The sequence below is a fragment of the Candoia aspera genome, chromosome 1 (genome assembly GCF_035149785.1).
Source record: "Candoia aspera isolate rCanAsp1 chromosome 1, rCanAsp1.hap2, whole genome shotgun sequence".
NCBI lineage: Eukaryota > Metazoa > Chordata > Lepidosauria > Squamata > Boidae > Candoia > Candoia aspera.
This window is the reverse complement of record NC_086153.1, coordinates 167,505,032-167,518,316: the sequence shown is the minus strand read 5'-3', so window position 1 is coordinate 167,518,316 and position 13,285 is coordinate 167,505,032. Positions and strand designations below refer to the sequence as shown.

At 39.9% G+C, this 13,285-nt stretch overlaps 1 protein-coding gene across 1 annotated transcript in view; it reads right to left on the bottom strand.

Annotated features, from left to right (window-relative positions):
* Positions 1–13,285, bottom strand: part of IQCA1 (IQ motif containing with AAA domain 1) — a 128,327-nt gene that overhangs the window by 59,354 nt on the left and 55,688 nt on the right. Inside the window, exons 7-8 of the mRNA XM_063317851.1 lie at positions 2,617–2,701; positions 120–260 (exon numbers count right to left, since the gene is read on the bottom strand). Of these exons, the coding sequence (XP_063173921.1) occupies positions 120–260; positions 2,617–2,701 (226 nt within the window). The remainder of the gene's footprint in view (positions 1–119; positions 261–2,616; positions 2,702–13,285) is intronic.

Genomic DNA, 13,285 nt, shown 5'->3' with positions numbered 1-13,285 from the left:
AAATCATGGTAATCCCAAAGCTCTATTAGAGAAACACCCATATTGTTTTTACCAGCTTTTTTCTGGATCTATATGAGTTTTTTCTCATCTGTTATGAGTTATGATTCAGAGTGACTTGCCTCATCTTTCTTCTTTGGTTTCTTCTCTTCTTTCTCATCTCCTTTCTTCTTTTTGCCCTTTTCTTTTTTCCCCTTTTGTTCCTTTTTCTTTCCTTTCTTTTTCTGTTCTTCCTCTGCCTTAGCAGTTAGCTCAGCAGCAACCTGACAGGAAGAATCAAATTTGCTTAGATTTTAAAAATACCTTAAAGGTGGTATTGAAGACGAATGGGTTGATCTTAAGTGCCACCTTGTTAATAGTTGTTCCCTGTCCGGCTCTAAGTGCACTGGTTTTAACTGGCAAAGCCCTTCCTTGCTTGGCACTGATGTACTCGAGTCTTCCAGGGAAAAACTGCTTTTGGTGTCCACTTTCATGGGGGGGAGGGGGAGGCTTGCAGGCACTTCTCAGTGGGGGCCTTTGTGCTACAGATCAGCTTCTCTTCCTTCCTGCTGGAAGCTAGATTCAGTCAGTAAGCATTTTAAAATGAATTTGGAGAGCTGTGGAGGATGGGAACTGATGCCACTATTTTATTATTATTGCTTTATTTCATTTTATTTTACAATTTTTTATTTTATATTATGGATATCTTACAGTTTTTTATTGTTGTTGATTGCTGTATATTAACTCCGCAGATAACAGGAAGTACAGATCTAATGAATGAATGAATGAATGAATGAATAAATAAATAAATAACCTCAATTAGCATTTCATATACTCTGACACAGAGGAAGTACGCCACTTCGCTTTGCATGATGTCCAGATTGAGAACTTCCAAGCTGTCTTCAAAATGTATGCAAAGCCCATTGTCATCTGTTTGAGTGATAGAGACTGCTATAGCCAATGAACACATGATCTGGAATATATGGCATCTGATCACACATCCATTTTGCAAAACTAGAAATATGGCAAAATCTAGTTGGCATGGCTTCCATTAAATTATCCATAGCATGGCTGTTCGGGGATAGAAGTTAAGTTTTTCTTGAAACAACAAGTATTTAGTCTATACTGTACTCAAAATCATTAAAACATTTCTTAGCAGCCTTTCTATTCTTTGCCTTACACGTCCCTATTTCTAGAAACCCACTGTTGAATTACCTTTACCTACCAAGTAACAGAGGCGTCCACAGTTAGCTTAACCACAGTGGCACCAAATTGCTGAAATGTGCATCATGTGTCACAACACAAGTGCCATCCTTTTATACCTGTGCTTTGATATCACACATAAATTAGCACACATTAGGAGTGCTATTTGCATTGTGATATTGTGATGCACATTTCCATCCTTGTCCTTTCTGTGGATGCTTATGCTAAGTGTGCTGTTATGATTATTTTGTAAAATTTATTTTGTATCCAATGAAGTCCACCATGTTAGCAATGTTAGCTGTATCTCTGGGCAAGGTGGGGATTGAATGACAAAGGCAGCATTGCAATTATATTTTGTATTTTGGCAGTATACAATATTTTCTGTGTGCAAAGGGTGTATTTGCACAGGTATGCAAATAAAGTATGTCTCTTCAAACCATTAAAGCAACCACAACTATTACAAGGATCACACAACTCTCACAAATTGCCTCCAAGGCTTCCTACATGCCTCTTTTCCAGAGCTTTCCTTTTCTCTCCTTAACAACCAGCTAGGCAGGTAGATCCAACAGTCTGACATACATATAAGTCTTCTGCCACAGGCTGGACAAAAAGACTAAGCTCTAGTTCTCAATTTAATACACTAAAGAAAAGATTTAGCAAACAGGAGTCAGAAATGGTCATATGCAGGTTAAAAAAAAACAGACTTTATTAACTAAAACTTATCAGACTTAGCTGCTTAGACATATATGGAATCTTTTATTTTTTGTTTTATTCAATTTGTATGGGTGCTCACTCAACATAAGACTCTGAATTCTGAAGATACTTACAGTGTGATTTCCTAGAACTCCACAGCTGGAACTAGTTTTTACTCTCTGCCAACCTGTCATTCAAAGCAGATTTTCCCACAAGATGTTTCACAGAGGGGTTGGAATAGGTTCCAAGAAAGGAAATTCAAACTGACCAATCAGTGCTTAAGGATGGCCCCATCAGAGGTCTTCCAGGTTATTCCTAAAACATCTGTCTAGTATTAGGCTGAGTCATAAGAAAATCAGCCTGCAAGGTGGATTCACATAGGTTTTGGTCTGGCATGCCTCCACAGGTCTTTTGTTTAGAAGAACGTTCTGAATGGAGGGGAATGTGAACCTATCACACCATGCTTTCAGGGATAACGGGAAGTAGAGTCTAATACAGCCTGAGGAGGCCTGGTTGTGGAAGTCTGATCCTACTGAATCAGGTCATTTTGGTTCTCTGCCATAAGTAGATTCATTATCATAAAATTCATAAACTTTTTAAAACCATTAATGCAATATAGCATTGAACTAAGGGAAATCAGCAGTAGCAATTTGCTTGGGGATGCCTAACTCATGAATCACTTGTTTATTTGCTTTTAAAAAAGACAATAAAAAGCATGTACATTTAGACTGAAAAAAACTCTACCTCTTCTGGAGTTTTTTCAGAGAACAGAACTGCTGAGCCACCTTCTTCTTCATCTGGAAAATCAGGGAATCTTCCTGTAATATGCCTGTTTGAAAAGGATAAAAAAATAAAATTTATTTGGTAACCTGGAACATTGTGAAATACTACATTATTAATCTACAGAATATCTGTCACATATACAACAGATAGAATAACATGGGGATGGAATCAGGTAACTGAACATGCAGTCTAAAAATATAAAGTTGCCAGGCATAGATTCAAATTCATGTATGTTAGGCTGAAACAAGATGCATTCTCTTAAATTCTGTTTGACTAGTAGTAATTGGTCTTACAGAGTTACAATAACAGTAACTGTCTTCTTCATCCTGGAGTTTTCCCGCAGGTGCAGGATCCACTTTTCGGATCAATGAACGCCACTTCATGTGATCAAATGCAGCAACCAAGTCCAGCTGGATGATTTTCATGTCTGCATTGTGCCCTGCCACCTTTGCTTTGGTCTTCTGCTCAGGCATTTGCTTGGAAACTATATGTCATGTTACAAATGCCATATCAAAGCATCACCTAATCTAATGAAAAAAATTGTAGTAACTTTGTTCCATTCACTTCAGCAATTCACTGATGGCAATCTTAATTCCTACACAGTTGATCTGTCATGAGTACTGATGGCGAGCTGGAAGGGGCCTCTATCCAGGGGGGAAAACGCATGTGTAGTACTGAGGAATTAAGCAGCCATTCAAAGAGACACAGATCAGACCCACCTTAACTTTTGGGGTTTGTCTGGGTTTTTCCCAAGCTTCTTCAGTTTGTTAGGATTCTGTTTTATGTAGCAGTAATAAACACTAGAGACCTACTCCTCGTCTCAGCGTGATTTCTCACTGTTAGGACATGATCTTTATTATTTGTGAATTCCATATTTGCAAATTTACCTACTCGCTAAAGTTTATTTGTAACCCCCAAATCAATACAGTGCTTTCATGGTAATTTGCAGACACGTGTAGAGCACTGAAGTATATGAGTCACTCAATGCCCACTTTCCCAGCTGAGGTCGAACCAGGCAGCACTTCGTCTTCTTGTTTCAGCCTTCATACTATAAACAAGTATCTTGTATTTCTCCTAGGAGCAATGCTTCAGTATTTGCTAATTCAATGTTCACAGCAACTTTACAGAATATAACTATCGCAAATATTGAGAATCGACTGCATTAGCCAAGGCTATATTCAAACGAAGAGTCTTGGATGCTAATGCCCAAACAAACATTGAGTCACTTGCACACAACAGGTTGTTGAAATGGCTGGCCAAGAATAAACTGTCCTTTCAAATAGAAAAATTCCTGACAATGGGTCTGACTATAGGATAGCTCTTACCAGAGCAAGATTTGAGCTGCTAGATTCTATGGTCAAATATGGACAATTCCACCAAGTGCCTTACCTTGAGAGGACATGTGTTTGCGGAGCACCTGAAGTAGAAGACATTGCACATGCCCTATTTAACTGCCAACTAGATGCCCCAGCAAGGGCTCAGTACCTTCAGACATTAATTGACAGAACCACACACTGGGACCGTAACAAAAGACTATGTTACTACCTCCAGGGCACAAATACGTATGTGGTCAATAGAACTGTTAAGTTTATAGTTAGGGCTGTCCAACTGAGAACGCAATTTATAGAACGCATTGGGGTGGCATGTAAAGGTGATGAATTCATCTAAACATATACTGTTTTTGTATTTTATTACTCGTTTTATTATATTTTACTCTTTTATCTTACTCTTTTATCTCTTTTTTACCTTACTGTATTTTATTGTATTTTATCTCACCTTAGTATATTTTATCTTACTGCATTTTATCTGTTTTATGGTACTATATTTTATTGTGACTGATGCCCAACTTTTTGATATGGTCAACTGACTAATCAATAAAGTTATATTACTATTACTATCTTGCTGACGAGACATGTCTTGAGAGATCCCATTCCTCTTGAGTTACATCCCATCCAACAACAATGGCTTTGTAGTATTTTCCCTGCCTATAATTTTTGAAGAACTGGATAAGTAGACCCTGCTCAGTGGGAATTTTCTTATTCAGTGACATATTTCTTTCTTCAAATGTTACATTTTAGTCTTCAAATTTTATTTCCTATAGTAAATTTATTTTAGGATTGAGGAATAAATTACATTTTTCTTCTTCTTAAAGTTGATTTCATGTTTTTTCTTGATTTCATGCTTTTGATGTTACAGGAAACATAATATTTGTATACAGAGATACTGCTAGAAGGTATCACATGTAATACTCAAATCAAATTTTGTATTTAGTTTAAAGATTACAAGTTGTCTTTTGAAAAACTTGCTTTTGGCACCAAAAGTGAAATACAGATGATTTGGCTTGCTTTGTATATAGGCCAGATTAGACAGAAGTGAGTTGTTAAAAACAAGCGTAACTAATAACTCTACAGCCCATAATTGCCCTCAAGTCAATTCTTTGGCAATTTCAGCTGTTTCTGTTATTCATCTGTCATCCTCTGTGGGACAAGATGACCACCATGAGGCACTGGCTTCAAACTTTGCATATCTGTGTCATGCTCTATTGTGCTGTGTCTTAACATTATGTAATTAGGCAATTTTTAACATACATATACCAGATGAGTATCTGCAGTGGGAATAGCCAACACGTTGCTCCATTCTACAAATTATCTAATGACAATCACCAAAACAGGTAGGTAGAAGAAACTGTAATTTATCTCAGTGTAGAGAATAGCTTCCCCAGAATTTGAGTCCTGTTTTGCCTGAATATAACCCCCAGCCTTCTGCTCCATTATCAAGTGCCCAAGCATCCTGAGGAGAGAAATATTTTAGGCACAAAGAAGTCATATTCCATCCTAGGAAGTAGTTATGTATGGGTGACACTTTGGGAAGAAAAGGAATGATTCATACAAGGCACATCCACACTTTCTGTGATAGATTAAAACTGGTCATATTGCTGTGCACAGTATGTATAGCAAGAGAAGGATAAAGAGTCTCAGTGTCTCCTGAAAAATGATCAGGCTCAAGTTTTGGAATCAACTAGATTAGAGTATTCCAAAATAAGGAAAATCTTATGCAGTTTAAGGTTATGTACGCTGTTTTCATGAATTAGTGATGCAATTTACTGTAAAGTTATGCCTACTGTTTTCACTTTTTAAAATCTGGCTAGCCTGGATTATTAAATTGGATTATTTAAGTTAAGTATAAATGTCTATTTAGCACAGGGGCAGGAAATGTATTCCCCTCCCACCCCAAATATTCAGCAACCGCAGCCAACATTGTCTATGGTGCAGGATAGTATGATTTGTACTTCAGTAACACCTGGAGAGCCATGGGTTCCCTGGCCCTGATTTGCCTGCATTTTTATTTCATTTTTTCCTCCAGGAACTGAAGGTGGAGGTCGTGGTTTCCTGCCCTCCCCCCACAATTGTATCTCACAATTCTGTGAGGTAGGATCCAAGATTAATTGAGAAGATAAATGGCATTTACTATTACTGCCTCTTCCAGATTAAACTGTTGAAATAAACATGTCTAAACAGACTATGGAATCTGTTTGTCTTTCTATTGAGTTGAATACATTGCTGACGCAAGACTGTAGTTTATTGTGATCAAAGCAGCAGATAAACTAAAAATATTCAAAATAAACCTTGGCTATCTGCCAGCGGAAGCTGGATTCTCTCTTGGGTAGCCGGCTCAGGTTGACTCAGCCTTCCATCCTTCCGAGGTTGGTAAAATGAGTACCCAGCTTGCTGGGGAAGGTGACTGCGGAAGGCAATGGCAAACCACCCTGCTATAGTCTGCCAAGAAAATGTCACGAAAGCAGTGTCCCCCCAAAGGGTCAGACATGACTTCGTGCTTGCAGAGGGGACCTTTCACCTTTTTTCACCATCTGCCTGCGGTATCCTGTGACTTTTTTCTCTTTCACTTTCTCCTATCATGACTCTCTCTGTAACATTTAGTTAGATTTACCCTATGTAAAAATGGATAAATTTAGAGATTAATAACCCTATGCACATCTGTTTGAGATAAATGTTTATAATTATAGTTGATATAATATTATATTTTAAAGTTAAGTCATATTGTGTATCTATATTGAAGATTATTAAAATAGTTTTATCAATAAGTCTAATAGTTTTCTGATACAAGGGTACCAAATGTTTTCATTATGTATTGCAATTTCTTATTATGTATGTATTTACACTGAACAATGCTGCAGCTTTAAAGAGCTTTTTCCTTTTCAAAGAAATAAAAATATCCAACATAATTAGAGGACAGTGTCTAATCATGCATTTTGGTCTTTAATTAGAACTTAGCTCTAAGCCTATTTTAACTATGGCAGCCTTTGTTGATAAGTAATGTTTCTAAAATTAGATTGATGCAACTTTTTTCCATTCCAGTCATCGCACCTGCCTTGTCTGCCCATTCCCCTCATACTCCCAAGCCCAAGCTACTCCACCCCCAAGCCAGAGAGTCCTAATACATCAACCCAACTACCAAGCATCATGATCAGAGGGCTGGCGCCAGCCTCAGAAACACTTCTGCCTTGCACTCTGCATCCTAAACTTTAGGCATCAGCTACCCCACCTCTCTTTTCTTCAGCCACACACCAAACAATAAGCCAACTGAAACAATTTGCCTTGCCTTCACCCAACCTGCTCACACACAGGTGGGGAGGAAGGCAGGGGTAACCTGGGGTCTGTCCTTGCATCCCCTGCCTCTCACCTAGGGGAAAACAGTAACAGTACCCCAGAAAACAATGCCCCCCCCAACAACTCTCAACAAAACCTCCTCAGTTCAAGAAACAAAGTCCAACCCCTCACAGTCACAAATTTTCCACATGTCAAGGGAGAGAAGAATCTGAACACTGCATTTAACAGAAGTCTGATGATCTACTCACTGCAGCAGGCTGCCAAGATGAACGCAACTGGCAGAAAACATGAAACTAACAAAACGGCTGCTGCTTCATGCAAGTCCGATGGCAGCCGCAAGACACAGGGCAGCCCCATTAGAAGCCTCCTGCCTGCTCCCACTCCCACTGCCATCCCATGCCAAAACCCAGAGATCAGCAGCCACCAAAAAGACAGGCTAAGCTGCATCCAGCTACTCACACAGTCCTACTGCAGCCCAGAAGTCCAGTCACAGACCAGTCCTCACTGCCATTGCTTCCACTACTGCCCAGAAGAAGCATGGAGGAGCAGCTGCATTGCCCAGAGCCTTAACCAGCTGAGCAGCAGAGCTGTGGCCACTGCCAAACAACTGATAAGCAGTGCACCTGCGCACCCAGCTCACCTGAAATCTCCACTACTGATCCAGCACCCCAGGTAGAAACAGCAGCTCTGAGCCTACAGATCCAGCTAGCTCCCAATCATCTCCGTGCCACCAAACAGCTCTGCCTCCCCGGTCATCCCAAAGGCTATCCTTTTATACTTTCTACCATGTGGTTTTCTTGGCAAAAATACAGGAGTGGTTTACCATTGCCTTCTCCCTTGCAGTGTGAATTGATGCCTTTGCCACTGTCACTAAAGTGATTGTCTGCTGCTGCCCAATAGAGGTGCCTGCTTGCTTAGATGGGCAGCTAGGATGTCCTTCATGCCTTGGATGACCCTGCTGGGAATGAATTTATACTCTTGGCATATACTCCGAATGTTCTTTGCTCGTTCCACCCAGGAACACCCTCCCCCTGCCACATGATAAGGCAACATTGCAGGACTTGGTGGGGGGAGGGGTTATAAAAAAATCTTAGTAAATTAAATAGACAGTGGTTTAGTAAAATACAGGAAAGCATGCTGTTTATTGTGCCCCTTTGGACCGAATCCACAGATAACTCCTTCCTTTGGCCCTTGGTCTGAAATTCATTAACATGTTTATTAATACTCCGCACAATAACACGAAGGAGGGAATACAGTGGGAGACTCAAGGTTTGGCAAAAAAATATGTGAAAAGAATCTTTACTTGTAATACACTAAGTCAGCAATGTGACCTGGCTGCAAAAAAACCAGGTAACTGCAATTTTAAAATGCATCGATTGAAGCATGATTTCCACATCACAGGAAGTAATAATTCCAAAGAAACCCTACGCCATTGTGACATCCAGCCAAGGGAACTAGAAGCTGCCACCACTGATAAAACCCGCTGGCGAACCCTGTGCTATGAAGCCTCCACCAGCTTTGAAGATAGGCATCACCAAAAACCGATAGAAGAATACCTACAGCTACTACAACAATGGACTTTCAGTGCCCCCATTGTGCTAGAGTCTCTGCACTTCAGACTGGGACTGCAGAGCCACCTCTATGTCCACAGATGAACTGCACAACAGCATGTCTTCTTTGAACCTGAAGGACTACCAACCATGTGCTAGAAGAATAAATACTCTACAGCGAGAGTAAAAAAATCTGGAAGGTAGCAGGTGCAGCACTGTGGTCTAAGCCCTGCCCTTTTTATATATGTAGGAAATATTGCATGTCTATAAAGGGGGTGAAAATTGGATTAACATGCTGTACTGATCATCCTGAAAATTTTGATGTCCCCACAGATGCTACTGTTATGCCAATCAGAATCCAATGCAAGTATTGTGTCTAGTTCATGGCACCCTCCTTTAGGTAAGACTTTAATTGAAACAAGTTTAAAGAAGGATACGGAGGGAATAATTCCAGGGAACTGGAAACTTTATTTTCTTTGGAGAAAGCTTTGGGTAAAACTAGTTTTAAGAAGACTGCCACTGCAATTTTATTTTTATGGTTTCTTTAATCATGTCAAACATCATGGTCCTTAACTATACACAAACGCTTAGCATAAAAGGACAAAATCAAGAAACTTCATAACTTTTAAGATAATACATTTCAACTCAATAATAGAATTAGTGCAATGTGTAATACATTGTTCCTTGAAACTTGACACTGAAGTTCAATTGACTATATTTTTCCAGTTTTATGACACAAGGATTTATCTCTCTGTTATCAGATATATAAAATGAATCTGGGGGATTCCAACTGATCCCCTCCAAAGCCATCAAGCTTTTTCCATTAATGTCAGAAACTCATAAATATCCAGCACACATTAAAGTATGCAACTTTTTCCATAGCACAGAAGTTACTTTAATGTCTTTGATTATGTGTAAATCCAGCAACACCCTATAAAGCAATTAAATACACCTGGATATAATTACTTTTGATCCTTCGTTTTTTGAAACAGAGATTTATATTGTATGAAAAGAGTTTTACAACTATAAGAAAAAGCAAACATGAAAGATAATTGTCTGGTTTCAAATTAAATAAGAACTATGTCCAAAATGATGGTTATGTATTTCTTCTTCCTTCCTATTGCCTCTTTTACAGTTTATCCTGCTCCCTCTCTTTCTTCTCTATAGGGACTTAGGTATTTGTTATCCAAGCCAAGTATTTATTCCTGCAGTTCCCAATGTGGTGCCAGCACGTGCCAATGTGCCCACAGACATCATTCCTGGCATTGGACAGTATTCCTGCTCCTTTTAAAATGTGCTTTTAAAACGCTTTAATTAAAAAAATGGGGGGAAGGCTAAATATCAGCTAGCATAATGTATGACAATATTGGAAATGAACAATTCGTTACAGAAATGGTGCCAATGGGAATTCTATGGTAATTGGATGCATTTGCAAGGCGAGGAACTCTTGGCAAGGGATGGGCTACATCTCACAAGAACTGTGGAAAACTTCTTCCAAAGGCATCTTGAGAATCAAGAGGCTATAAGCTGAATCCTGTGGGGGAGGGAGAAGAAAGCCCAGAAAACAGTATGATGCCAAGTGCTGGGACTGAGAGGGGCATGCAGTATGTGGAAGTACCCAGTAATGAACATGTAAATAACGGAAGTAATAGGCCGTATTACGTGATCCAAAGATTCCAGTGTCTCAAAATATGCACCAGGTAAGGAGAACAAGAAAAACTAGACATCTTAAAGCAGAAAAGTGAATATGATTTAGTGTTCAAAAGAAGGCAGGTTTGGATCCAAAGGTTTGGAAATTTTGAAGGAGAAGTATGTTCAGGAAGGAACGATTTTTTATAAAATGAGATACTGAAGGACCAATTGCAAATGATCCTTACAAGAAGGAAAAATGGGAGAAATCTAAAGAGGCTAGTGGGGATACATGCAAAGCTCGCTAAAATGCTGAAGAGAAAAAGCGACATATATAGGAAATGGAAGGGAAGGAACTTAAACAAGAACATAAGGCAGTCTCCAGAAACTATACGAACACTGTCAGAAAGTCTAAAGCTCAGAATGAGCTGAGGCTTGCAACAGAGAAGAAAAAGGGCACGTTAGGAATGAAAGGAAAGCCAGAGAGAGTGTAAGTATATTTCTGCTGCGGCACCCGCATTGTGGAATCTTCTCCCCCCACTGGTGCCTCATCGCTCCTGAGCTTCCGAAGGTCCCTCAAGACCTGGTTATGCCAGCAGGCCTGGGGACTCCAGGGGACGGGTGACTAGTGAGGTGGCTCCGGTATTATTAACATCCCTTCATCTATTATTTTCTTTTCTCTGTTTTAGTTCTGCTTTTATAGTTTTTAATGCTTTTTAATAATTATAATATAATGGTTTTAGGTAATGCTTGTTTGATATATCTACCGTTTTATTGGCTTGTTGTACGCCACCCAGAATCACTTTTCATGAGATGTGTGGCCATATAAATTAGATAGATAGATAAATAAATAAATAAATAAATAAATAAATAAATAAATAAATAAATAAATAAATAAATAAATAAATAAATGAGAAAATGGTGAACCAGTCAGTAATGTGGTTGATGATGATGTTAAGGAAGAACGTTTCACAATTTTTTTTTATTATTTATTTTCTATCCTATTATTTATTTATTTTTAATAAATAACTCAAGGTGGCAAACATACCTAATACTCCCTCCTCATCCTATTTTCCCCTCATCCTATTTTCTCCACAACAACCCTGTGAGGTGAGTTGGGCTGAGAGAGAGTGACTGGCCCAGGGTCACCCAGCCGGCTGTCAGGCCTAAGGCGGGACTAGAACTCTCAATCTGCAGTTTTAGGATAGGCAAGGATAGGAGGGAACTTAGTTAATTTAAATGAATTCAGGTTTCCAGGGTTAGATGGATCACATCCTAGGGTACTGAACGAACTAGCAGAGGTAATCCTAGAACCACTCTTGATCATCTTTGAGAACTCCTGTAGGACTGGTGAGGTCCTGGGAGACTGGAGAAGAGCAAATGTCATCCCATCTTCAAAAAGGAAAAGAAGAATTGGGGAAACAACAGGCCTGTCAGCTTGAGGTCTATACCTGGCAAAGTCTAATTAAGCAACATGTTTGCGAGCTCTTATATAGGCATGGTGCAATTAACAGGAGCCAGCATGGGTCTCTCACAAACATATCATGCTAGATTAACTTTACCTTCTTTTTTATAGCATTACAATAGTGTAATAGATCAGTCCTGCAGATTAAAAGAAAAAAGAATGAGTTAATGCCAAACAGCTAATATTTTCTGCTGCTGATTTCTCCTTGTATGGATTTCCATTTTGTTGGAGCTGCAACAGCCTGAAATTCTAGGAACATACAGTATATTTGGTATGTTCAAAACCTCAGGAAATAGCTGGGTCAGATTATTTCATAAAGTCACAATCAGATTGGTATCAAAGACTATAGCAGAATGTCTCTGGATTCTGGGAGAACAGGCCTTTCACCCTGAATGGCCAAATCCAACTGATGCATGAGATGATGGATGTCACTACTTATTACGGTCTTTGATTCTCACTTCAATCCAAAAGATGAAGGACTTAAACCAAGCTCTGTTCTTGGTGACTTCATGGTGACAAGATTACTTCATAAACAGAAATATTTTGCCACTGCCTTGTCCTGTGATTATTTTTTCAACTTCTTTAGTCTGGATACACTTGGGATTTCCTGATGATCTTCCAATCCAAGTACTAACTAGGTCTAACTCTGTTTAGGAGTTGGCCCTGGGCAGCTGCAGGGGGCTGTGGCTGTGACAAGAGCAGTGGCACCAGTGAAAGTGGCAATGGTGCCAATGGTGGAGGAGGTGTTCCTGCTGCCCCCTCACAGCTTCTTTTTCTCCAGGCCCCAGCAGTGGCTGCTGCCGCCGCCGCCAGCACCACCACCCTGAGCTCCCCACAGTGGCACCCGTCTCTGCAGCGCAAGACCAAAGCTGCTGTCATGCTAAAGCAGCACAGGTAGCCTTGCTTAGGATGGACCTTTCTGGCATCTGACCATTTTGCAGTGGAATATCAAACAATGAGTTTGGTAGCTGTGTTAACACCTGAGAGCTTTGCTGAGCACCACAGCAGCCTGAGGGACAAAGAAGCATGAGGTGGTATCCCAGAAGATGAAGCCTACATCCCTACCTATTTGGAAGCTTTCCTACCGCTCCTGGAAAAGGGGCCCAGGAGAAAAATCCAGTTAGTTCACAGGAGTATGGAACAAAATTTGGCCTGTCAAATCCTCTATCATCACCCAAGTGTTTCATGTTCCTCTGGAAGAGTGACACTACAGGGACAACAGCCAGTTTGGAGAAGGCGACAAGGCCAAGTATGCATGGACATCATGCAAAAGAGTAGGGCTCATATTGAGCTTTCCTTAGCCAAAGAGCAGGGCCTGACCATCACGGTGACCGGCAACCTGAACTCTGTCATGAAAG